The sequence below is a fragment of the Salvelinus fontinalis genome, chromosome 35, assembly GCF_029448725.1.
Source record: "Salvelinus fontinalis isolate EN_2023a chromosome 35, ASM2944872v1, whole genome shotgun sequence".
Classification (NCBI taxonomy): Eukaryota; Metazoa; Chordata; class Actinopteri; order Salmoniformes; family Salmonidae; genus Salvelinus; species Salvelinus fontinalis.
The window spans coordinates 38,017,271-38,044,943 of NC_074699.1; the positions used below are offsets into that span (position 1 = coordinate 38,017,271).

The 27,673-nt window shown below is 47.8% G+C and overlaps 2 protein-coding genes across 3 annotated transcripts in view; both read right to left on the bottom strand.

The window, feature by feature from the left end:
* LOC129834942 (aminopeptidase Ey-like) overlaps nucleotides 1–1,071 on the bottom strand; it is a 38,809-nt gene extending 37,738 nt beyond the window's left edge. The window contains exon 1 of the mRNA XM_055900311.1: nucleotides 658–1,071. The gene's annotated coding sequence lies outside the window, so the exon portion shown is untranslated. The remainder of the gene's footprint in view (nucleotides 1–657) is intronic.
* A 289-nt stretch (nucleotides 1,072–1,360) lies between these two features.
* Nucleotides 1,361–27,673, bottom strand: ap3s2 (adaptor related protein complex 3 subunit sigma 2). 2 transcript variants are annotated; one of them, XR_008756310.1, is made up of 7 exons: nucleotides 27,510–27,673; nucleotides 27,051–27,142; nucleotides 26,507–26,618; nucleotides 13,882–13,953; nucleotides 10,873–10,980; nucleotides 3,106–3,881; nucleotides 1,361–3,055 (listed from the first exon to the last, which is right to left on the bottom strand). XR_008756310.1 is itself a non-coding variant. In XM_055900126.1 (6 exons), exons 1-6 carry the CDS (start codon nucleotides 27,576–27,578, stop codon nucleotides 3,756–3,758), a joined length of 579 nt encoding a protein of 192 aa, XP_055756101.1. In that variant the 5' UTR covers nucleotides 27,579–27,673; the 3' UTR covers nucleotides 1,361–3,755. The 2 variants fall into 2 exon arrangements, 1 of the variants encoding a protein (XP_055756101.1); XM_055900126.1 differs by having other exon boundaries at nucleotides 1,361–3,881.

Here is a 27,673-nt window from a genome sequence, read left to right on the forward strand (position 1 = left end):
AGAGAGAGAGAGAGAGAGAGAGAGAGAGAGAGAGAGACAGAGAGACAGAGAGACAGAGAGACAGAGAGACAGAGAGACAGAGAGACAGAGAGAGAGAGAGAGAGAGAGAGAGAGAGAGAGAGAGAGAGAGAGAGAGAGAGAGAGAGAGAGAGAGAGAGAGAGAGAGAGAGAGAGAGAGAGAGAGAGAGAGAGAGAGACAGAGAGAGAGAGAGAGAGAGAGAGACAGAGGGAGAGAGAGGTCGGAGGCCTGTGTGTGACTGACGGAGGTTTCCAGGGATCTGGTTTCCAGGAAGCCTGTTCAGGGGCTTTCAGTTCAGGGTGACTCCTCTCTAACTACTAACACCTGGTGTTTCAATGCAGCAGCTAACGCAGCAACAACACACAGCACATTCACTCTTCACATATCACTCTGAATGAACCACAGAGACATGTTACTAAAAAGCTAAATTCATCTCTTACCCCGTATACTTTAAACAACCCCCCCCAGAACAAGCCTCGTCATCAGAGGACCCATATGTGGAATAAATCCAGGCTGAGACAGCCTGACACATGGACATCAACTCTGCTGCTGATCAAACGCTACAAACCCAGAGGCATAACAAGCTGCTGTTTTACTGTCACACTAGAAGACTAAAGACAAAAAACACAAGTACATACCAGGTTAGGAACTGATGTGGCCAGATGATCCCAAACAGACTGATGTGAAGCAACACACACACGGACGGACTCGTTCAGATCCCCATGTGTTAGTGCAGAGGTGCAGAGAAAACCTCAGGTTTTTTCCCGTTCCAACCACACCAGATGAAAAACAGCTGTCCGGGTGGAAGGAGACGGCCCAGCCTGAATCCTACGGGACGGGGTTGGGAATGTGTGTCTGTCAGAGTGGATCTGAAAGAAGCGTGGAACTCACTCTGGTGTTTCCTGGGACCTGATGAGAGCACAGGAAACCACGGCAGTAGAGAACACGATTGGTCCCTAACAAAATGTACAGATGTGCAACCAGGATAGAATTCTATTTGACAGCACAGCAAGGCGGGGTTTGGACAAGGACTTCACATGATCAGTACTGACCACAGGATCACTCCCAGATAGCCCCCTATTCCCTATATAGTGCACTACTTTTTGATCAGAGCTCTATGAGCCCTAGGGTCTAAAGTAGTGCACTACATAGGGAATAGGGGGCCATTTAGGATGCTCACCACAGACTTGTGACTGTGACTAACATGCTGAGGTCGGCTGGTAAGAAACGACTGTAGTCTTCTGAGGAAAGACACACAACTAGTGTTGACAAAGGGTTTACTGTTTCTACGGTACCGACGGTGTTCTTGGAAAAGGCACAGAATAAAAAAGGTCACGAACACAAGTTTCCTCCACCATTTTATTGTTCTAAGGGAATGTAGTAGCTACACTTTAAAACACGGATATATTTTCACCATCAGAATGTTCTGGAAAGAAGTGGTGTTGGAAAAAGCTTGAGAAGGACGCAGATAGACAACAGAATCAGGTTCATTCAGTATTTAGGGCCTGTTTCTCCTCTGATTCCTGCCGATCCTGACGAACTGTATTGTCGGCCTTCCTGATGGCAGCTCTTGGGTGTGCGCACACACACACACACACACACACACACACACACACACACACACACACACACACACACACACACACACACACACAGTAACATATGTTCCAAATGGAAAAATGCACACTTGAATGAGAATGGAAAAGACAAAACCAATTGTATACATAGTGCACTACCTTTGACCAGGGCCCACAGGTTGTCATTTAGGACGTGTGTGTTTACATTACAGACCAAAGGACAAACTCATCTCTGATCAATACAAGACGTTCAGAACAGAACAGCAGCTACTACTATATGTCGTTATTAACGCCCATTACGATCAACAGCAACATCGTAGTCAACATCGTAGTGCAAATCACAAAACTGGAGAAATGGGTCATTCCCCACATACAGGAAACGGTCAATAAGCTGTGACTAGTGTTACACGTCTCCCACGTGGAGAAATCACATCGTATGTGTCACATCTGGTGCAAATCACAAAACTGGAGAAATGGGTCATTCCATTTCCATTTCCATTTTAGTCATTTAGCAGACGCTCTTATCCAGAGCGACTGACAGTAGAGTGCATACATTTTATTACATTTCATTACATTTACATACTGAGACAAAGATATCCCTACCGGCCAAACCCTCCCTAACCCGGACCCAGACGACGCTATACCAATTGTGCGTCGCCCCACGGACCTCCCGGTTGCGGCCGGCTGCGACAGAGCCTGGGCGTGAACCCAGAGACTCTGGTGGCGCAGCTAGCACTGCGATGCAGTGCCCTAGACCACTGCGCCACCCGGGAGGATTTTTTTCCTGTATTTTTTTTTCTCCTGTATACAGGAAAAGGTGAATAAGCTGTGACTAGTGATACACGTCTCCCACGTGGAGAAATCACATCGTATGTGTCACCTGCTCGGTAAAACAACAGGTGGAGACTAACAGGGAAATGTTTTCAACAAAGACAGAATAAAGGAAAATATGTCCTGACTATATACACCAATCTAGTGCACTACCTACACACCCTATCTAGTGCACTACCTACACACCCTATCTAGTGCACTACCTACACACCCCATCTAGTGCACTACCTACACACCCCATCTAGTGCACTACCTACACACCCCATTTAGTGCACTACCTACACACCCTATCTAGTGCACTACCTACACACCCTATCTAGTGCACTACCTCTACACCCTATCTAGTGCACTACCTCTACACCCTATCTAGTGCACTACCTCTACACCCTATCTAGTGCACTACCTCCACACCCTATCTAGTGCACTACCTACACACCCTATCTAGTGCACTACCTACACACCCTATCTAGTGCACTACCTACACACCCCATCTAGTGCACTACCTACACACCCCATCTAGTGCACTACCTACACACCCCATTTAGTGCACTACCTACACACCCTATCTAGTGCACTACCTACACACCCTATCTAGTGCACTACCTACACACCCTATCTAGTGCACTACCTCTACACCCTATCTAGTGCACTACCTCCACACCCTATCTAGTGCACTACCTATACACCCTATCTAGTGCACTACCTATACACCCTATCTAGTGCACTACCTATACACCCTATCTAGTGCACTACCTATACACCCTATCTAGTGCACTACCTATACACCCTATCTAGTGCACTACCTATACACCCTATCTAGTGCACTACCTATACACCCTATCTAGTGCACTACCTATACACCCTATCTAGTGCACTACCTATACACCCTATCTAGTGCACTACCTATACACCCTATATAGTGCACTACCTCTACACCCTATATAGTGCACTACCTATAAACCCTATATAGTGCACTACCTATACACCCTATATAGTGCACTACCTATAAACCCTATATAGTGCACTACCTATACACCCTATATAGTGCACTACCTATACACCCTATATAGTGCACTACCTTTACACCCTATGCCCTATATAGTGCAATTCCTATACACCCTATTCCCTATATAGTGCACTACCTATACACCCTATTCCCTATGTATAGGTCATATAGAGTGTCTCACATCTTATAGTGCACTGATATATAGTGTAGTGCACTACTTTAGACCTGAAGGGCAGAAGCCCACATAGGACTCTGGTTAAAAGTAGTGCACTATAAAGGGAATAGGGTGCGGTTTGGGCCTAGCCCCTGCTCCGCTCCCTGGTCAGAAGGGGGAGAGGCTGGGCACTTTGATATTGATGTCTCCGATGTTGATGTTACGAGGCATTTCTGGGAGGTTCATGTTCTTGACCGCGGAGACGGCCCGAGCCGGAGCCGCCGAGAAGCCCCCCTGAAACAGACACAGATCACAACTCTGGGTTGAGGCTTTTCTACACCAGCTATGTAGAGGATGAAATACACAGCAATGAAAGGTCCTAGAGAGAGGAAACTAAAGGGGCTATGGACATCATGATGAATCTCCAGGAGGCTGAATCTCTGTCTGGGAGACAAGGGTCGTATTCACTAGGAACGTTAAGGGTCGTATTCACTAGGAACGTTAAGGGTCGTAGTCACTAGGAACGTTCATCTCTGTCTGGGAGACAAGGGTCGTATTCACTAGGAACGTTCATCTCTGTCAGGGAGACAAGGGTCGTATTCACTAGGAACGTTAAGGGTCGTAGTCACTAGGAACGTTAAGGGTCGTATTCACTAGGAACGTTCATCTCTGTTTGGGAGACAAGGGTCGTATTCACTAGGAACGTTAAGGGTCGTATTCACTAGGAACGTTAAGGGTCGTATTCACTAGGAACGTTAAGGGTCGTATTCACTAGGAACGTTAAGGGTCGTATTCACTAGGAACTTTAAGGGTCGTATTCACTAGGAACGTTCATCTCTGTCTGGGAGACAAGGGTCGTATTCACTAGGAACGTTAAGGGTCGTAGTCACTAGGAACGTTAAGGGTCGTATTCACTAGGAACGTTAAGGGTCGTATTCACTAGGAACGTTAAGGGTCGTATTCACTAGGAACGTTAAGGGTCGTATTCACTAGGAACGTTAAGGGTCGTATTCACTAGGAACGTTAAGGGTCGTATTCACTAGGAACGTTAAGGGTCGTATTCACTAGGAACCTAGGAACGTTCATCTCTGTCTGGGAGACAAGGGTCGTATTCACTAGGAACGTTAAGGGTCGTATTCACTAGGAACGTTAAGGGTCGTATTCACTAGGAACGTTAAGGGTCGTATTCACTAGGAACGTTAAGGGTCGTAGTCACTAGGAACGTTAAGGGTCGTAGTCACTAGGAACGTTACGGGTCGTATTCACTAGGAACGTTAAAGGTCGTAGTCACTAGGAACGTTAAGGGTCGTATTCACTAGGAACGTTCATCTCTGTCTGGGAGACAAGGGTCGTATTCACTAGGAACGTTCATCTCTGTCTGGGAGACAAGGGTCGTATTCACTAGGAACGTTAAGGGTCGTATTCACTAGGAACGTTAATCTCTGTCTGGGAGACAAGGGTCGTATTCACTAGGAACGTTAAGGGTCGTATTCACTAGGAACGTTCATCTCTGTCTGGGAGACAAGGGTCATATTCACTAGGAACGTTCATCTCTGTCTGGGAGACAAGGGTCGTATTCACTAGGAACGTTCATCTCTGTCTGGGAGACAAGGGTCGTATTCACTAGGAACGTTCATCTCTGTCTGGGAGACAAGGGTCGTATTCACTAGGAACGTTCATCTCTGTCTGGGAGACAAGGGTCGTATTCACTAGGAACGTTCATCTCTGTCTGGGAGACAAGGGTCGTATTCACTAGGAACGTTCATCTCTGTCTGGGAGACAAGGGTCGTATTCACTAGGAACGTTAAGGGTCGTATTCACTAGGAACGTTAATCTCTGTCTGGGAGACAAGGGTCGTACTCACTAGGAACGTTCATCTCTGTCTGGGAGACAAGGGTCGTATTCACTAGGAACGGAAGGAAACAGGCCAAAACGGGGCTGGACCTACAGTACCGGAATTTGTTTAATAAACACTTGTTTTCCGTAGCAAAATATTTAGCTTATGGTGTCCACCAATGAATAAGACCCAGCCCAAAAGGTCTAGAGACTAGACTAACAGCCCAAAAGGTCTAGAGACTAGACTAACAGCCCTAAAGGTCTAGAGACTAACAGCCCTAAAGGTCTAGAGACTAGACTAACAGCCCTAAAGGTCTAGAGACTAACAGCTCTAAAGGACAAGAGACTAACAGCCCTATAGGTCTAGAGACTAACAGCCCTAAAGGTCTAGAGACTAGACTAACAGCCCTAAAGGTCTAGAGACTAGACTAACAGCCCTAAAGGTCTAGAGTCTAGACTAACAGCCCTAAAGGTCTAGAGACTAGACTAACAGCCCTAAAGGTCTAGAGACTAGACTAACAGCCCTACAGGTCTAGAGACTAGACTAACAGCCCTAAAGGTCTAGAGACTAGACTAACAGCCCTAAAGGTCTAGAGTCTAGACTAACAGCCCTAAAGGTCTAGAGACTAGACTAACAGCCCTAAAGGACTAGAGACTAGACTAACAGCCCAAAAGGTCTAGAGACTAGACTAACAGCCCTAAAGGTCTAGAGACTAGACTAACAGCCCTAAAGGTCTAGAGACTAGACTAACAGCCCTAAAGGTCTAGAGACTAGACTATCAGCCCAAAAAGGTCTAGAGACTAGACTAACAGCCCTAAAGGACAAGAGACTAACAGCTCTAAAGGACAAGAGACTAACAGCCCTATAGGTCTAGAGACTAACAGCCCTAAAGGTCTAGAGACTAGACTAACAGCCCTAAAGGTCTAGAGTCTAGACTAACAGCCCAAAAAGGTCTAGAGACTAGACTAACAGCCCTAAAGGTCTAGAGACTAGACTAACAGCCCTAAAGGTCTAGAGTCTAGACTAACAGCCCTAAAGGTCTAGAGACTATACCAACAGCCCTAAAGGTCTAGAGACTAGACTAGCAGCCCTAAATGTCTAGAGACATTTACTCTAAATGAGAGCTTTCCACACCTGGATTGTACAATATCTGCACATTATCCTTTTGTAAATCTTCAAGCTCTGTCAAGTTGATCATTGCTAGACAGTCATTTTCAAGTCTTATTATAGATTTTCAAGCCGATTTAAGTCAAAACTGTAACTAGCCACTCAGGAACATGTATTGTCTTCTTGGTAAGCAACTCCAGAGTAGATTTGGCCTTGTGTTGTAGGTTATTGTCCTGCTGAAAGGTGAATTCATCTGCCAGTGTCTGGTGGAAAGCACACTACCAGGTTTTCCTCTAGGAATTTGCCTGTGCTTAGCTCTATTCAGTTTCTATCGTGAAAAACTCCCCAGTCCTTAACAACGACAAACATACCCATAACATGACGCATCCACCACTTCGCTTGAAAACATGGAGAGTGGTACTCAGTGATGTGTTGTGTTTTCCCCAAACGTAACTCTTTGTATTCAGGACATGAAGTTCATTTCTTTGCCACATTTTTTGCAGTTTTACTATAGAGCCTTGTAGCAAACAGGATGCATGTTTTGGAATATGTTTATTCTGTACAGGCTTCCTTCTTTTCACTCTGTTAATGAGGTTAGTATTGTAGAGTCACTACAATGTTGTTGATCCATCTTCAGTTCTCTCCTAACACAGCCATTAGACTCTGTAACTGTGTTCAAGTCACCTTTGGCCTCATGGTGAAATCCCTGAAATAGTCTTTGTAGTGACAGGATGTGTAGATTCACCATTCAAAGTGTAATGAATAACTTCACCATGCTCAAAGGGATATTCAATTAGGCTTGGGCGGTATCCATATTGTCATACCCACCTTGTGCCATACCCGGATATTCTGTAGTACCTGCACTGAACACAGGGGGGCGCTATTTTCCCCCATTGTAGCCAACGAGCTCCTAAATATAGCAAACCAAAACACACAACTGCAGAGCATATAGCATATTTTAGTCCGTTAACATGAAATAGTTATAATATATTTAGCTGTAAAATGCCATACTGTAACTAGCTAGATGTGGCGCGTGCTTCACAACAGTGAGTGACTCACAAGGCTCCGGTCTCTCGCCGTTGTGTTCTTCTAAACAAACACCACGTGACTGGGGGGCGTCTTTCCTTTTCCCAACTCAGCTGAACCAAAACCCCGTTATTCAGAGAGGCGTTCCACAACGCTCTGAGGGTTCCCCAAGTCAGGAAGTGAATATCACGCTGGGCGAAATTTCACTCACTGATTAATAACATTTGCCCTTGTATTTCAAGACTGATAAATATAATAACATAATGTGGTGGACCGAGCTAGCTGTTAACATCCCTCAGACAGATTCAATGGCTGGAGCATAGTGTATTCCACTGAATGACTAACTAATAAATATAATAACATAATGTGGTGGACCCAGCTAGCTGTTAACATCCCTCAGACAGATTCAATGGCTGGAGCATAGTGTATTCCACTGAATGACTAACTAATAAATATTTGAGAAATTATGAATAATTAGCATATGTTTTTACCTGATAATAGACTACTAATGATAATAAAACAACTTCAAATAACGAGCTAGTAACGTTAAGTAGCCTCAGTTAACTTAGCTGACCTTCAACTGAGGGAATTCAGCAGAGTTCTCTCAGACATTTTTACAACTCATTGAAACTCAGGACCAGTCACCAGACTGAGGACTAACTACAGGACCAGTCTCCAGACTGAGGACTAACTACAGGACCAGTCTCCAGACTGAGGACTAACTACAGGACCAGTCTCCAGACTGAGGACTAACTACAGGACCAGTCTCCAGACTGAGGACTAACTACAGGACCAGTCTCCAGACTGAGGACTAACTACAGGACCAGTCTCCAGACTGAGGACTAACTACAGGACCAGTCTCCAGACTAACAGAGGACTAACTACAGGACCAGTCACCAGACTAACAGAGGAAGGACTAACTACAGGACCAGTCACCAGACTAACAGAGGAAGGACTAACTACAGGACCAGTCACCAGACTAACAGAGGACTAACTACAGGACCAGTCACCAGCCTAACTACAGGACCAGTCACCAGACTAACAAAGGAAGGACTAACTACAGGACCAGCCGCCAGACTAACAGAGGAAGGACTAATTACAGGACCAGTCACAAGACTGAGGACTAACTACAGGACCAGTCACAAGACTAACTACAGGACCAGTCACCAGACTAACAGAGGAAAGACTAACTACAGGACCAGTCTCCAGACTAACAGAGGACTAACTACAGGACCAGTCTCCAGACTAACAGAGGAAGGACTAACTACAGGACCAGTCACCAGACTAACAGAGGACTAACTACAGGACCAGTCACCAGACTAACAGAGGAAGGACTAACTACAGGACCAGTCACCAGACTAACTACAGGACCAGTCACCAGACTAACAGAGGAAGGACTAACTACAGGACCAGTCACCAGACTAACAGAGGAAGGACTAACTACAGGACCAGTCACCAGACTAACAGAGGAAGGACTAACTACAGGACCAGTCACCAGACTAACAGAGGAAGGACTAACTACAGGACCAGTCACCAGACTAACAGAGGAAGGACTAACTACAGGACCAGTCACCAGACTAACAGAGGAAGGACTAACTACAGGACCAGTCACCAGGCTAACAGAGGAAGGACTAACTACAGGACCAGTCACCAGACTAACAGAGGAAGGACTAACTACAGGACCAGTCACCAGACTAACTACAGGACCAGTCTCCAGACTAACAGAGGAAGGACTAACTACAGGACAAGTCACCAGACTAACAGAGGAAGGACTAACTACAGGACCAGTCACCAGACTAACAGAGGACTAACTACAGGACCAGTCACCAGACTAACTACAGGACCAGTCACCAGACTAACTACAGGACCAGTCTCCAGACTAACAGAGGAAGGACTAACTACAGGACCAGTCACCAGACTAACAGAGGAAGGACTAACTACAGGACCAGTCACCAGACTAACAGAGGAAGGACTAACAACAGGACCAGTCTCCAGACTAACTACAGGACCAGTCTCCAGACTAACTACAGGACCAGTCTCCAGACTAACTACAGGACCAGTCTCCAGACTAACTACAGGACCAGTCACCAGACTAACTACAGGACCAGTCTCCAGACTAACTACAGGACCAATCACCAGACTAACTACAGGACCAGTCTCCAGACTAACAGAGGAAGGACTAACTACAGGACCAGTCACCAGACTAACAGAGGAAGGACTAACTACAGGACCAGTCACCAGACTAACAGAGGAAGGACTAACTACAGGACCAGTCACCAGACTAACTACAGGACCAGTCTCCAGACTAACAGAGGAAGGACTAACTACAGGACCAGTCACCAGACTAACAGAGGAAGGACTAACTACAGGACCAGTCACCAGACTAACAGAGGAAGGACTAACTACAGGACCAGTCTCCAGACTAACAGAGGAAGGACTAACTACAGGACCAGTCACCAGACTAACAGAGGAAGGACTAACTACAGGACCAGTCACCAGACTAACTACAGGACCAGTCTCCAGACTAACAGAGGAAGGACTAACTACAGGACCAGTCACCAGACTAACAGAGGACTAACTACAGGACCAGTCACCAGACTAACTACAGGACCAGTCACCAGACTAACTACAGGACCAGTCTCCAGACTAACAGAGGAAGGACTAACTACAGGACCAGTCACCAGACTAACAGAGGAAGGACTAACTACAGGACCAGTCACCAGACTAACAGAGGAAGGACTAACAACAGGACCAGTCTCCAGACTAACTACAGGACCAGTCTCCAGACTAACTACAGGACCAGTCTCCAGACTAACTACAGGACCAGTCTCCAGACTAACTACAGGACCAGTCACCAGACTAACTACAGGACCAGTCTCCAGACTAACTACAGGACCAATCACCAGACTAACTACAGGACCAGTCTCCAGACTAACAGAGGAAGGACTAACTACAGGACCAGTCACCAGACTAACAGAGGAAGGACTAACTACAGGACCAGTCACCAGACTAACAGAGGAAGGACTAACTACAGGACCAGTCACCAGACTAACTACAGGACCAGTCTCCAGACTAACAGAGGAAGGACTAACTACAGGACCAGTCACCAGACTAACAGAGGAAGGACTAACTACAGGACCAGTCACCAGACTAACAGAGGAAGGACTAACTACAGGACCAGTCTCCAGACTAACAGAGGAAGGACTAACTACAGGACCAGTCACCAGACTAACAGAGGAAGGACTAACTACAGGACCAGTCACCAGACTAACAGAGGAAGGACTAACTACAGGACCAGTAAGTGAACAGACTAACCTCTGATTTCTCCATGCGGTTCTGCAGCTCTACCTGGCCCACGATCTCATTCATGTTGGTCTCCAGCACCATCCCCCCCATCACCACCTCCTGAAGGATGAAGTGGACCTGTAAATGATAGGAATATAACAAGGTAATGTAGCGGACCTGTAACTGATAGGTATATAACAAGGTAATGTAGCGGACCTGTAACTGATAGGTATATAACAAGGTAATGTAGCGGACCTGTAACTGATAGGAATATAACAAGGTAATGTAGCGGACCTGTAACTGATAGGTATATAACAAGGTAATGTAGCGGACCTGTAACTGATAGGTATATAACAAGGCAATGTAGCGGACCTGTAACTGATAGGAATATAACAAGGTAATGTAGCGGACCTGTAACTGATAGGTATATAACAAGGTAATGTAGCGGACCTGTAAATGATAGGTATATAACAAGGTAATGTAGCGGACCTGTAAATGATAGGAATATAACAAGGTAATGTAGCGGACCTGTAAATGATAGGTATATAACAAGGTAATGTAGCGGACCTGTAACTGATAGGTATATAACAAGGTAATGTAGCGGACCTGTAAATGATAGGAATATAACAAGGTAATGTAGCGGACCTGTAACTGATAGGTATATAACAAGGCAATGTAGCGGACCTGTAACTGATAGTTATATAACAAGGTAATGTAGCGGACCTGTAACTGATAGGTATATAACAAGGTAATGTAGCGGACCTGTAACTGATAGGTATATAACAAGGTAATGTAGCGGACCTGTAACTGATAGGTATATAACAAGGTAATGTAGCAGACCTGTAAATGATAGGAATATAACAAGGTAATGTAGCGGACCTGTAACTGATAGGTATATAACAAGGTAATGTAGCGGACCTGTAAATGATAGGAATATAACAAGGTAATGTAGTGGACCTGTAACTGATAGGTATATAACAAGGTAATGTAGCGGACCTGTAAATGATAGGAATATAACAAGGTAATGTAGCGGACCTGTAACTGATAGGAATATAACAAGGTAATGTAGCGGACCTGTAACTGATAGGTATATAACAAGGTAATGTAGCGGACCTGTAACTGATAGGTATATAACAAGGTAATGTAGCGGACCTGTAACTGATAGGAATATAACAAGGTAATGTAGCGGACCTGTAACTGATAGGTATATAACAAGGTAATGTAGCGGACCTGTAACTGATAGGTATATAACAAGGTAATGTAGCGGACCTGTAACTGATAGGAAAACAGATGGTATCTGTATTGGCTTCTCAACTCCGCCTGGCTTCTCAACTCCGCCTGGCTTCTCAACTGCGCCTGGCTTCTCAACTGCGCCTTGCCTGGCTTCTCAACTGCGCCTTGCCTGGCTTCTCAACTGCGCCTTGCCTGGCTTCTCAACTGCGCCTTGCCTGGCTTCTCAACTGCGCCTGGCCTGGCTTCTCAACTGCGCCTGGCCTGGCTTCTCAACTGCGCCTGGCCTGGCTTCTCAACTGCGCCTGGCTTCTCAACTGCGCCTGGCTTCTCAACTGCGCCTGGCTTCTCAACTGCGCCTGGCTTCTCAACTGCGCCTGGCTTCTCAACTGCGCCTGGCTTCTCAACTGCGCCTGGCTTCTCAACTCCGCCTGGCTTCTCAACTCCGCCTGGCTTCTCAACTCCGCCTGGCTTCTCAACTCCGCCTGGCTTCTCAACTCCGCCTGGCTTCTCAACTCCGCCTGGCTTCTCAACTCCGCCTGGCTTCTCAACTCCGCCTGGCTTCTCAACTGCGCCTGGCTTCTCAACTGCGCCTGGCTTCTCAACTGCGCCTGGCTTCTCAACTCCGCCTGGCCTGGCTTCTCAACTCCGCCTGGCCTGGCTTCTCAACTCCGCCTGGCCTGGCTTCTCAACTGCGCCTGGCCTAGCTTCTCAACTGCGCCTGGCCTAGCTTCTCAACTGCGCCTGGCCTAGCTTCTCAACTGCGCCTGGCCTAGCTTCTCAACTGCGCCTAGCCTAGCTTCTCAACTGCGCCTAGCCTAGCTTCTCAACTGCGCCTAGCCTAGCTTCTCAACTGCGCCTAGCCTAGCTTCTCAACTGCGCCTAGCCTAGCTTCTCAACTGCGCCTAGCCTAGCTTCTCAACTGCGCCTAGCCTAGCTTCTCAACTGCGCCTAGCCTAGCTTCTCAACTGCGCCTAGCCTAGCTTCTCAACTGCGCCTAGCCTAGCTTCTCAACTGCGCCTAGCCTAGCTTCTCAACTGCGCCTAGCCTAGCTTCTCAACTGCGCCTAGCCTAGCTTCTCAACTGCGCCTAGCCTAGCTTCTCAACTGCGCCTAGCCTAGCTTCTCAACTGCGCCTAGCCTAGCTTGGTGGAATGTGTTGTGATCGGGATTGGGGTCAATTCCATTTCAATTCCAGTCAATTCAGGAGGTACACTGAAATTCCAATTCTCTTCAATGCTTTTCAAATTGGGTGTACTCCCTGAATTAACTGGAATTGAGCTCAACTCTGGTTGTGATATGTGATGTTTGGGGTGAAAATGTACCAGAGAATAGATGGTTGGTGACCTCTGCCCCAACACACAGTACAAATGGGTTTTAAAATAGTCCTCCAAATCAATCACAGACAGACCCTGAGCCCCTACCCATTGGCAGCTCCTCCAGTCAACCACAGATAGACCCAGAGCCCCTACTCCAACAGACCTAGGTCGGCCCTCTCAGACCTCCAACAGACCTAGGTCAGCCCCTCTGTGACCTCCAACAGACCTAGGTCAGCCCCTCTGTGACCAACAGACCATGGTCAGGCCCTCAGACCTCCACAAAGCAGTGTTTCATCTAGGCTGCCTCAGCAAGGCTTCCCCTGCTAGTCATTCCCTCCTGAAGGCTTTCATCATATTGAATGCATATTGCGTCTATAAACCAGCTGCAACGTTATACACAGAAGTGTATTACTCTAATGCATCAAAGAGTGTCACAAGTCAAAACTTGGCAAAGCTGACCTTGTAAATGATTTCCATGGACTTGAACTCACCTTATCCATGTGGAAAATTAGGTCCAGTTCACAGACGTTCTCAAAGCATTTGTCCAGAGTTTCCACGAACACCTACAGAGGAGATATTGTCAAGTCATCCGTCTTATGTTAAGCACACAGTACCAGTCAAAGGTTTGGACACCGACTCATTCAAGGGTTTTTCTTTATTTTCACCATTTCCTACATTGTAGAATAGTAGTGAAGTCACCAAAACAATGAAATAACACATATGGAATCATGTAGCAACCAACAACAACAAAAAGGTGTTAAACAAATCAGAATATATTTTATTTTTGAGATTCTTCAAAGTAGCCACCCTTTGCCTTGACAGCTTTGCATTATCTTGTCATTCTCTCAACCAGCATCACCTGGAATGCTTTCCCAACAGTCTTGAAGGAGTTCCCACATATGCTGAGCACTTGTTGGCTGCTTTTCCTTCACTCTGTGGTCCAACACATCCCAAACCATCTCAATTGGGTTGAGGTCGGGGGATTGTGGAGGCCAGGTCACCTGATGCAGCACTCCATCACTCTCCTTCTTGGTCAAATAGCCCTTACACAGCCTGGAGATGCGTTTTGGGTTATTGTCCTGTTGAAAAACAAATCTTAGTCCCACTAAGCGCAAACCAGATGGGATGGCGTATCGCTGCAGAATGCTGTGGTAGCCATGCTGGTTAAGTTCGCCTTTAATTCTAAATAAATCACAGACAGTGTCACCAGCAAAGCATCCCCACACCATCACACCACCTCCTCCATGCTTCATGGTGGGAACAACACCTCCTCCATGCTTCACGGTGAGAACAACACCTCCTCCTCCATGCTTCACGGTGAGAACAACACCTCCTCCTCCATGCTTCACGGTGGGAACAACACCTCCTCCATGCTTCACAGTGGGAACAACACCTCCTCCATGCTTCACAGTGGGAACAACACCTCCTCCATGCTTCACAGTGGGAACAACACCTCCTCCATGCTTCACAGTGGGAACAACACCTCCTCCATGCTTCACAGTGGGAACAACACCTCCTCCATGCTTCACAGTGGGAACAACACCTCCTCCATGCTTCACAGTGGGAACAACACCTCCTCCATGCTTCACAGTGGGAACAACACCTCCTCCATGCTTCACAGTGGGAACAACACCTCCTCCATGCTTCACAGTGGGAACAACACCTCCTCCATGCTTCACAGTGGGAACAACACCTCCTCCATGCTTCACAGTGGGAACAACACCTCCTCCATGCTTCACAGTGGGAACAACCCCTCCTCCATGCTTCACAGTGGGAACAACACCTCCTCCATGCTTCACAGTGGGAACACCTCCTCCTCCATGCTTCGCAGTGGGAACAACACCTCCTCCATGCTTCACAGTGGGAACACCACCTCCTCCATGCTTCACAGTGGGAACAACACCTCCTCCATGCTTCACAGTGGGAACACCACCTCCTCCATGCTTCACAGTGGGAACACCACCTCCTCCATGCTTCACAGTGGGAACAACACCTCCTCCATGCTTCGCGGTGGGAACCACAAAAGAGAAGATCATCCGTTCATCTACTCTGCGTCTCACAAAGACACGGCTGTTGAAACCAAACATCTCAAATTTGGACTCATCAGCCCAAAGGACAGATTTCCACCGGTCTAATGTCCATTGGTCGTGTTTCTTGGCCCAAGCAAGTCTCTTCTTCTTATTGGTGTCCTTTAGTAGTGGTTTCTTTGCAGCAATTCTACCATGAAGGCCTGATTCACAGTCTCCTCTGAACAGTTGATGTTGAGATGTGCCTGTTACTTGAACTCTGTGAAGCATTTATTTGAGCTGTAATCTGAGGTGCAGTTAACTCTAATGAACTTATCCTCTGCAGCAGAGGTAACTCTGGGTCTTCCTTTCCTGTGGCGGTCCTCATGAGAGCCAGTTTCATCTTAGCTCATGATGGTTTTTGCGACTGCACTTGAAGAAATTTACAAAGTTCTTGACATTTTCCAGGTTGACTGACCTTCATGTCTTAATGTAATGATGGACTGTCATTTCTCTTTGCTTATTTGAGCTGTTCTTACCATAATATGGACTTGGTCTTTTACTAAAATAGGGCTATCTTCTGTTTACCAACCTTACCTTGTCACAACACAACTGATTGGCTCAAACACAATAAGGAACGAAATTACACCATTTAACTTTTAACAAGGCACACCTGTTAATTTAAATGCATTCCAGGTGACTAACTCATGAAGGTGGTTGAGAGAACACCAAGAGTGTGTAAAGCTGTCATCAAGGCAAAGGGTGGCTACTTTATTTTGTTTAACACTTTTTTTGGTTACTACATGATTCCATATGTGTTATTTCATAGTGTTGATGTCTTCACCATTATTCTACAATGTAGAAAATATTAAAAAATAAAAGAAAAACCCTGGAATGAGTAGTCTGGTAATGGTAATGTAAGTAAGAATGATCTTTGATGTAATACACAACCTACAGAGCATTTAAGAATTCAGACCTCTTCCCTTTCCCCCCATGTTGTTACGTTACAGCCTTATTGTCAAATGGATTAAATCTACAAACTATACACTATAATGACAAAGGCAAAACAGGTTACTAGAAATAAACAGAAATATCATATTGACATAAGTATTCAGACCCTTTCCTATGAGACTGGAACTTGAGCTCAGGTGCATCCTGTTTCCATTGATCATCCTTGATGATGTTGCTATAACTTGGAGTCCATCTGTGGTAAATTCAATTGATCTCACATGATTTGAAAAGGCACACAGCTATCTAAATAAAAGGTTCCACAGTTGACATGTCAGAGCAAAAACCAAGCCATGCGGTTGAAGTAATTGTCCGTAGAGCGCCGAGACAGGATTGTGTCGAGGCACAGATCTGGAGAAGGGTACAGAATAAGTTCTGCAGCATTGAAAGTTCCCCAAGAACACAGTGGCCTCCATCATTCTTAAAATGGAAGAAGTTTGGAACCACCCAAGACTCTTCCTAGAGCTGTCCACCCGGCCAAACTGAGCAATCGGGGGAGAAGGGCCTTGGTCAGGGAGGTGACCAAGAGCCTGATGGTCACTATGACAGAGCTCCAGAGTTCCTCTGTGGACCTTCCAGGACAACCATTTCTACAGCACTCTACCAATCAGGCCTTTATGGTAGAGTGGCCAGACAGAAGCCACTCCTCAGTAAAAGGCACATGACAGCCCGCTTGGAGTTTGACAGAAGGCACCTAAAGGACTCCCAGACCATGTGAAACAAGATTCTCAGGTCTGGTAAAACCAAGATCGACATGAATGGCAAGCATCACATCTGAAAAAACCTGGCACCATTCCTACGGTGAAGCATGTTGGTGGCAGCATCATGCTGTGGGGATGTTTTTCAGCGGCAGGAACTGGGAGACTAGTTAGGATCGAGGGAAAGATAAACAGAGCAAAGTACAGAGATCCTTAATGAAAACCTGGTCCAGAGCACTCAGGACCTCAGACTGGGGAGGAGGTTCACTTTCCAACAGGACAACGACCCTAAGCACACAGCCGGAGTGGCTTAGGGGTAAGTCTCTGAATGTCCTTGAGTGGCCCAGCCAGAGCCTGGACTTGAACCTGATCTAACAGCTGTGCAGCGACACTCCCCATCCAACCTGACAGAGAGGGTCTGCAGAGAAGAATGGGAGAAACTCCCCAAATACAGGTGTGTCAAGCTTGTAGCACCATACTCAAGACTCAAGGCTGTAATCGCTGCCAAAGGTTCTTCAACAGAGTACTGAGTAAAGGGTCTGAATAATTATGTAAATGTGATATTTCAGTTTGATAAAAAAAAAAAAAAAAAGTGTTTTGCTTTGTAATTATTGGGGTATTGTGTGTAGATTTATGAGTGGAAATAAACGTAATCCATTTTAGAATTAAGGCTGTAACGTAACAAAATGTTGAAACAGTCAAGGGGTCTGAATACTTTCTGAATGCACTGTATACACAGTGGACAGAATATTAGGAACACCTTTCCATGACAGACTGACCAGGTGTCTCCACTGTATAAACACTGAGTGGACAGATCATTAGGAACACCTTTCCATGTCTGACCAGGTGTGTCCACTGTATAAACACTGAGTGGACAGATCATTAGGAACACCTTTCCATGACAGACTGACCAGGTGTGTCCACTGTATAAACACTGAGTGGACAGATCATTAGGAACACCTTTCCATGACAGTCTGACCAGGGTTAGGGTTAGTGTTTAGTAAAAAATAAAACTTAAAAGTAACAAATAGTTAAACAGCAGCAGTAAAATAACAATGTGGAGGCTATATACAGGGGTTACCGGTACAGAGTCAATGTGGAGGCTATATACAGGGGGTACCGGTACAGAGTCAATGTGGAGGCTATATACAGGGGGTACCGGTACAGAATCAATGTGGAGGCTATATACAGGGGGTACCGGTACAGAGTCAATGTGGAGGCTATATACAGGGGCTACCGGTACAGAGTCAATGTGGAGGCTATATACAGGGTGTTACGGTACAGAGTCAATGTGGAGGCTATATACAGGGGGTACCGGTACAGAGTCAATGTGGAGGCTATATACAGGGTGTTTTGGTACAGAGTCAATGTGGAGGCTAAATACAGGGTGTTACGGTACAGAGTCAATGTGGAGGCTATATACAGGGTGTTACGGTACAGAGTCAATGTGGAGGCTATATACAGGGTGTTACGGTACAGAGTCAATGTGGAGGCTATATACAGGGTGTTACGGTACAGAGTCAATGTGGAGGCTATATACAGGGTGTTACGGTACAGAGTCAATGTGGAGGCTATATACAGGGTGTTACGGTACAGAGTCAATGTGGAGGCTATATACAAGGTGTTACGGTACAGAGTCAATGTGGAGGCTATATACAGGGTATTACGGTACAGAGTCAATGTGGAGGCTATATACAGGGTGTTACGGTACAGAGTCAATGTGGAGGCTATATACAGGGTGTTACGGTACAGAGTCAATGTGGAGGCTATATACAGGGGGTACCGGTACAGAGTCAGTGTGGAGGCTATATACAGGGGGTACCAGTACAGAGTCAATGTGGAGGCTAAATACAGGGTGTTACGGTACAGAGTCAATGTGGAGGCTATATACAGGGTGTTACGGTACAGAGTCAATGTGGAGGCTATATACAGGGTGTTACGGTACAGAGTCAATGTGGAGGCTATATACAGGGGGTACCGGTACAGAGTCAGTATGGAGGCTATATACAGGGTGTTACGGTACAGAGTCAATGTGCCGGTTAGTCGAGGTAATACCTACATGTAGGTAGAGTAAAAGTTATTTTGCATAGATAATAAACAAAGTTCGTCCAGCAGCTGGGTTGGGTTTTTACGCTCAACAGTTTCCCGTGTGTATCAAGATTGGTCCACCACCCCATGGGCATCCAGCCAACTTGACAACTGTGGGAAGCATTGGAGTCCACATGGGCCAGCATCCCTGTGGAACGCTTTCGACACCTTGTAGTCCGTGCCCCAACAAACTGAGGCTGTTCTGAGGGCAAAAGGGGGAGGAGGTGCTACTCAATATTAGGAAGGTGTTCTTAATGTTTTGTTCACTCAGTGTATATTTCCTCAATACACACCCATCAGTAGGCTTTACAATGTACTGTATCGTGAGTTCAAGGGTCATTAGTGGTCGCTGCAGATCAATGTACTGTATCGTGAGTTCAAGGGTCATTAGTGGTCGCTGCAGATCAATGTACTGTATCGTGAGTTCAAGGGTCATTAGCGGTCACTGCAGATCAATGTACTGTATCGTGAGTTCAAGGGTCATTAGCGGTCACTGCAGATCAATGTACTGTATCGTGAGTTCAAGGGTCATTAGCGGTCACTGCAGATCAATGTACTGTATCGTGAGTTCAAGGGTCATTAGCGGTCACTGCAGATCAATGTACTGTATCGTGAGTTCAAGGGTCATTAGTGGTCACTGCAGATCAATGTACTGTATCGTGAGTTCAAGGGTCATTAGCGGTCACTGCAGATCAATGTACTGTATCGTGAGTTCAAGGGTCATTAGTGGTCACTGCAGATCAATGTACTGTATCGTGAGTTCAAGGGTCATTAGTGGTCACTGCAGATCAATGTACTGTATCGTGAGTTCAAGGGTCATTAGTGGTCACTGCAGATCAATGTACTGTATCGTGAGTTCAAGGGTCATTAGTGGTCACTGCAGATCAATGTACTGTATCGTGAGTTCAAGGGTCATTAGTGGTCACTGCAGATCAATGTACTGTATCGTGAGTTCAAGGGTCATTAGTGGTCACTGCAGATCAATGTACTGTATCGTGAGTTCAAGGGTCATTAGTGGTCACTGCAGATCAATGTACTGTATCGTGAGTTCAAGGGTCATTAGTGGTCACTGCAGATCAATGTACTGTATCGTGAGTTCAAGGGTCATTAGTGGTCACTGCAGATCAATGTACTGTATCGTGAGTTCAAGGGTCATTAGTGGTCACTGCAGATCAATGTACTGTATCGTGAGTTCAAGGGTCATTAGTGGTCACTGCAGATCAAGACAAGAAGCGTATCCCAACTTGTCATGACCTTGAACAGCAACTCCACCACCACACAGTCAAAAACATAACAGCTTTGAAAGCATCGTCTTCTGTCTATTTAAGGATGTGTTTGCATTGAAAGTGGATACAGGTCATCAACTTGAACCCACCCCTACTACTACCACCCCCACTACTACCACCCCCTCCACTACTACCACCCCCCCACTACTACCACCCCCCCCACTACTACCACCCCCACTACTACCACCCCCACTACTACCACCCCCACTACTACCACCCCCACTACTACCACCCCCACTACTACCACCACCCCCACTACTACCACCACCCCCACTACTACCACCCCCCCCCCCCCCCCCCCCACTACCACCACTACTACCACCCCCACTACTACCACACCCACTACTAACACCCCCCATAAAAACGTTGAAGTGTTTGAAAGCACTGCATCTCAGTGCTAGAGGCGTCACTACAGACCCTGGTTCGATTCCAGGCTGTATCACTACCGGCCATGATTGGGAGTCCCATAGGGCTGACTGTCTGTCTGGGAAAGGAGAGGTGAGTGGACAGTACAGCTGACTGTCTGTCTGGGAGAGGAGAGGTGAGTGGACAGTACAGCTGACTGTCTGTCTGGGAGAGGTGAGGTGAGTGGACAGTACAGCTGACTGTGTCTGGGAGAGGAGAGGTGAGTGGACAGTACAGCTGACTGTCTGTCTGGGAGAGGAGAGGTGAGTGGACAGTACAGCTGACTGTCTGTCTGGGAGAGGTGAGGTGAGTGGACAGTACAGCTGACTGTCTGTCTGGGAAAGGAGAGGTGAGTGGACAGTACAGCTGACTGTCTGTCTGAGAGAGGTGAGTGGACAGTACAGCTGACTGTCTGTCTGGGAGAGGTGAGGTGAGTGGACAGTACAGCTGACTGTCTGTCTGGGAGAGGTGAGGTGAGTGGACAGTACAGCTGACTGTCTGTCTGGGAGAGGTGAGGTGAGTGGACAGTACAGCTGACTGTCTGTCTGGGAGAGGAGAGGTGAGTGGACAGTACAGCTGACTGTCTGTCTGGGAGAGGTGAGTGGACAGTACAGCTGACTGTCTGTCTGGGAGAGGAGAGGTGAGTGGACAGTACAGCTGACTGTCTGTCTGGGAGAGGTGAGTGGACAGTACAGCTGACTGTCTGTCTGGGAGAGGAGAGGTGAGTGGACAGTACAGCTGACTGTCTGTCTGGGAGAGGAGAGGTGAGTGGACAGTACAGCTGACTGTCTGTCTGGGAGAGGAGAGGTGAGTGGACAGTACAGCTGACTGTCTGTCTGGGAGAGGAGAGGTGAGTGGACAGTACAGCTGACTGTCTGGGAGAGGAGAGGTGAGTGGACAGTACAGCTGACTGTCTGTCTGGGAAAGGAGAGGTGAGTGGACAGTACAGCTGACTGTCTGTCTGGGAGAGGTGAGTGGACAGTACAGCTGACTGTCTGTCTGTCTGGGAGAGGAGAGGTGAGTGGACAGTACAGCTGACTGTCTGTCTGGGAGAGGTGAGTGGACAGTACAGCTGACTGTCTGTCTGGGAAAGGAGAGGTGAGTGGACAGTACAGCTGACTGTCTGTCTGGGAAAGGAGAGGTGAGTGGACAGTACAGCTGACTGTCTGTCTGGGAGAGGAGAGTGGACAGTACAGCTGACTGTCTGTCTGGAAGAGGAGAGGTGAGTGGACAGTACAGCTGACTGTCTGTCTGGGAGAGGAGAGGTGAGTGGACAGTACAGCTGACTGTCTGTCTGGGAGAGGAGAGGTGAGTGGACAGTACAGCTGACTGTCTGTCTGGGAGAGGTGAGTGGACAGTACAGCTGACTGTCTGTCTGGGAGAGGTGAGTGGACAGTACAACTGACTGTCTGTCTGGGAGAGGAGAGGTGAGTGGACAGTACAGCTGACTGTCTGTCTGGGAGAGGAGAGGTGAGTGGACAGTACAGCTGACTGTCTGTCTGGGAAAGGAGAGGTGAGTGGACAGTACAGCTGACTGTCTGTCTGGGAGAGGCGAGGTGAGTGGACAGTAAAGCTGACTGTCTGTCTGGGAGAGGAGAGGTGAGTGGACAGTACAGCTGACTGTCTGTCTGGGAGAGGTGAGTGGACAGTACAGCTGACTGTCTGTCTGGGAGAGGAGAGGTGAGTGGACAGTACAGCTGACTGTCTGTCTGGGAGAGGTGAGTGGACAGTACAGCTGACTGTCTGTCTGGGAGAGGAGAGGTGAGTGGACAGTACAGCTGACTGTCTGTCTGGGAGAGGAGAGGTGAGTGGACAGTACAGCTGACTGTCTGTCTGGGAGAGGTGAGGTGAGTGGACAGTACAGCTGACTGTGTCTGGGAGAGGAGAGGTGAGTGGACAGTACAGCTGACTGTCTGTCTGGGAGAGGTGAGGTGAGTGGACAGTACAGCTGACTGTCTGTCTGGGAGAGGTGAGTGTACAGTACAGCTGACTGTCTGTCTGGGAAAGGAGAGGTGAGTGTACAGTACAGCTGACTGTCTGTCTGGGAGAGGTGAGTGGACAGTACAGCTGACTGTCTGTCTGGGAGAGGAGAGGTGAGTGGACAGTACAGCTGACTGTCTGTCTGGGAGAGGAGAGGTGAGTGGACAGTACAGCTGACTGTCTGTCTGGGAGAGGAGAGGTGAGTGGACAGTACAGCTGACTGTCTGTCTGGGAGAGGTGAGGTGAGTGGACAGTACAGCTGACTGTGTCTGGGAGAGGAGAGGTGAGTGGACAGTACAGCTGACTGTCTGTCTGGGAGAGGTGAGTGGACAGTACAGCTGACTGTCTGTCTGGGAGAGGAGAGGTGAGTGGACAGTACAGCTGACTGTCTGTCTGGGAGAGGAGAGGTGAGTGGACAGTACAGCTGACTGTCTGTCTGGGAAAGGAGAGGTGAGTGGACAGTACAGCTGACTGTCTGTCTGGGAGAGGAGAGGTGAGTGGACAGTACAGCTGACTGTCTGTCTGGGAGAGGAGAGGTGAGTGGACAGTACAGCTGACTGTCTGTCTGGGAGAGGTGAGTGGACAGTACAGCTGACTGTCTGTCTGGGAGAGGAGAGGTGAGTGGACAGTACAGCTGACTGTCTGTCTGGGAGAGGAGAGGTGAGTGGACAGTACAGCTGACTGTCTGTCTGGGAAAGGAGAGGTGAGTGGACAGTACAGCTGACTGTCTGTCTGGGAAAGGAGAGGTGAGTGGACAGTACAGCTGACTGTCTGTCTGGGAAAGGAGAGGTGAGTGGACAGTACAGCTGACTGACTGTCTGGGAGAGGAGAGGTGAGTGGACAGTACAGCTGACTGTCTGTCTGGGAGAGGAGAGGTGAGTGGACAGTACAGCTGACTGTCTGTCTGGGAGAGGTGAGTGGACAGTACAGCTGACTGTCTGTCTGGGAGAGGTGAGGTGAGTGGACAGTACAGCTGACTGTCTGTCTGGGAGAGGAGAGGTGAGTGGACAGTACAGCTGACTGTCTGTCTGGGAAAGGAGAGGTGAGTGGACAGTACAGCTGACTGTCTGTCTGGGAAAGGAGAGGTGAGTGGACAGTACAGCTGACTGTCTGTCTGGGAAAGGAGAGGTGAGTGGACAGTACAGCTGACTGTCTGTCTGGGAGAGGTGAGTGGACAGTACAGCTGACTGTCTGTCTGGGAGAGGTGAGGTGAGTGGACAGTACAGCTGACTGTCTGTCTGGGAGAGGAGAGGTGAGTGGACAGTACAGCTGACTGTCTGTCTGGGAAAGGAGAGGTGAGTGGACAGTACAGCTGACTGTCTGTCTGGGAAAGGAGAGGTGAGTGGACAGTACAGCTGACTGTCTGTCTGGGAAAGGAGAGGTGAGTGGACAGTACAGCTGACTGTCTGTCTGGGAGAGGAGAGGTGAGTGGACAGTACAGCTGACTGTCTGTCTGGGAGAGGAGAGGTGAGTGGACAGTACAGCTGACTGTCTGTCTGGGAGAGGAGAGGTGAGTGGACAGTACAGCTGACTGTCTGTCTGGGAGAGGAGAGGTGAGTGGACAGTACAGCTGACTGTCTGTCTGGGAGAGGTGAGTGGACAGTAAAGCTGACTGTCTGTCTGGGAGAGGAGAGTGGACAGTACAGCTGACTGTCTGTCTGGGAGAGGAGAGGTGAGTGGACAGTACAGCTGACTGTCTGTCTGGGAAAGGAGAGGTGAGTGGACAGTACAGCTGACTGTCTGTCTGGGAAAGGAGAGGTGAGTGGACAGTACAGCTGACTGTCTGTCTGGGAGAGGTGAGGTGAGTGGACAGTACAGCTGACTGTCTGTCTGGGAGAGGTGAGTGGACAGTACAGCTGACTGTCTGTCTGGGAGAGGTGAGTGGACAGTACAGCTGACTGTCTGTCTGGGAGAGGTGAGGTGAGTGGACAGTACAGCTGACTGTCTGTCTGGGAGAGGAGAGGTGAGTGGACAGTACAGCTGACTGTCTGTCTGGGAGAGGTGAGTGGACAGTACAGCTGACTGTCTGTCTGGGAGAGGAGAGGTGAGTGGACAGTACAGCTGACTGTCTGTCTGGGAAAGGAGAGGTGAGTGGACAGTACAGCTGACTGTCTGTCTGGGAAAGGAGAGGTGAGTGGACAGTACAGCTGACTGTCTGGGAAAGGAGAGGTGAGCGGACAGTACAGCTGACTGTCTGTCTGGGAAAGGAGAGGTGAGTGGACAGTACAGCTGACTGTCTGTCTGGAAGAGGAGAGGTGAGTGGACAGTACAGCTGACTGTCTGTCTGGAAGAGGAGAGGTGAGTGGACAGTACAGCTGACTGTCTGTCTGGGAGAGGTGAGTGGACAGTACAGCTGACTGTCTGTCTGGGAGAGGAGAGGTGAGTGGACAGTACAGCTGACTGTCTGTCTGGAAGAGGAGAGGTGAGTGGACAGTACAGCTGACTGTCTGTCTGGGAGAGGAGAGGTGAGTGGACAGTACAGCTGACTGTCTGTCTGGGAGAGGAGAGGTGAGTGGACAGTACAGCTGACTGTCTGTCTGGGAGAGGAGAGGTGAGTGGACAGTACAGCTGACTGTCTGTCTGGGAGAGGAGAGGTGAGTGGACAGTACAGCTGACTGTCTGTCTGGGAGAGGTGAGTGGACAGTACAGCTGACTGTCTGTCTGGGAAAGGAGAGGTGAGTGGACAGTACAGCTGACTGTCTGTCTGGGAGAGGTGAGTGGACAGTACAGCTGACTGTCTGTCTGGGAGAGGTGAGGTGAGTGGACAGTACAGCTGACTGTCTGTCTGGGAGAGGAGAGGTGAGTGGACAGTACAGCTGACTGTCTGTCTGGGAGAGGAGAGGTGAGTGGACAGTACAGCTGACTGTCTGTCTGGGAGAGGAGAGGTGAGTGGACAGTACAGCTGACTGTCTGTCTGGGAGAGGTGAGTGGACAGTACAGCTGACTGTCTGTCTGGGAGAGGTGAGTGGACAGTACAGCTGACTGTCTGTCTGGGAGAGGAGAGGTGAGTGGACAGTACAGCTGACTGTCTGTCTGGGAAAGGAGAGGTGAGTGGACAGTACAGCTGACTGTCTGTCTGGGAAAGGAGAGGTGAGTGGACAGTACAGCTGACTGTCTGTCTGGGAAAGGAGAGGTGAGTGGACAGTACAGCTGACTGTCTGTCTGGGAGAGGAGAGGTGAGTGCACAGTACAGCTGACTGTCTGTCTGGGAAAGGAGAGGTGAGTGGACAGTACAGCTGACTGTCTGTCTGGGAGAGGTGAGTGGACAGTACAGCTGACTGTCTGTCTGGGAGAGGTGAGTGGACAGTACAGCTGACTGTCTGTCTGGGAGAGGTGAGTGGACAGTACAGCTGACTGTCTGTCTGGGAGAGGTGAGTGGACAGTACAGCTGACTGTCTGTCTGGGAGAGGAGAGGTGAGTGGACAGTACAGCTGACTGTCTGTCTGGGAGAGGTGAGTGGACAGTACAGCTGACTGTCTGTCTGGGAGAGGTGAGTGGACAGTACAACTGACTGTCTGTCTGGGAGAGGAGAGGTGAGTGGACAGTACAGCTGACTGTCTGTCTGGGAGAGGTGAGTGGACAGTACAGCTGACTGTCTGTTCTACAGAGTTCTAGATGGTAACACAGCAACAGTTGCCAACCCACCTGTATTAGATCCAGAATACCGAGCTCACTCTCAGAGGAGTCCACACAGAACACAAAGTACAGTGTAGCGTAGTGCCGGTAGATCAACTTGTAGTCCGAGCCACCGATCAAACTGCAAATAGAGAAATTATATTATTAGCCTATTCTGCATTGTCTGATTCGGTCCAACTTTAACTCATCTGCCAGGGAATTGATGATTGATTGCTAGTCATATGAGGTTTACACTTTGGTCAAACAATACTTCTCATTTAACAACCCAGGATAAATCTTTAGCTACAATGTCTACTTGAACGTGCCCAGTTGGTCTACAGGCTACAGTATAGGTAGTCCTACATCATATAGTCACCACGGAAGCACAATACCCGTCCCCAATACAAGCCATAGATACCTATATAGCTGCCTCCTGGATCAATCATAAAGGTTAGGTTTAGGTTACTTGACTGGCAAACAACCACGCATCTTTTTGGATTCGCTGATTGTTCATCAAGAATGTAATATATTTTGGTTAATTTAAGCAGCTAGTAATGCTAACGAGAGCTGTTACCTTCCCCCCTCCAAGAAGTTGCAGACGTTGTCGTCCCTCTTCGACACCAGATGGAAAGTCTCTCGAATGATCTGCTGCTGCACATCTTCAGCCTGAGAAGAAGAAGTATGTCGATGATAATTGGCTAAGAACTACATTTACAATCTAAATGAAAGCCCTAACCTCAGCTAGCTGTCAGGTAGCAGTAAAACAGCTGACGTTGTAAACTAGCCCCATGGAAGTTGCCCATCTGTTGTGCACATTGATATTCGTAGCTATGTCAAAAAATATATATAAGCAACTTAGCTAATTAGCTATATAAATGTCAAGAAATCACATCTCATGATGATGACAACATAGATTATTGACTAGTTAGCCACTAGCTAGACAATTTAGCTAGCATACCATAGCATTAGTGCACCAACAGCTGGCAAATAAGATAGACATAGCTAACAAACTTTAGTACATTTGGGTACTTACAAAATATTCATAAAATCTGATGAGTCGTGGTTTCCCATGGTTGTTAAATATTAAAATAGCTTTAATCATATTTGTCTGGAAATGTCTCAAATCACTCAAATAAAAGACGTTCAGTCAGCTGTCCACCTGGCGGATGTTTTCATAAGTAGCTTCCGCCGGCTCTT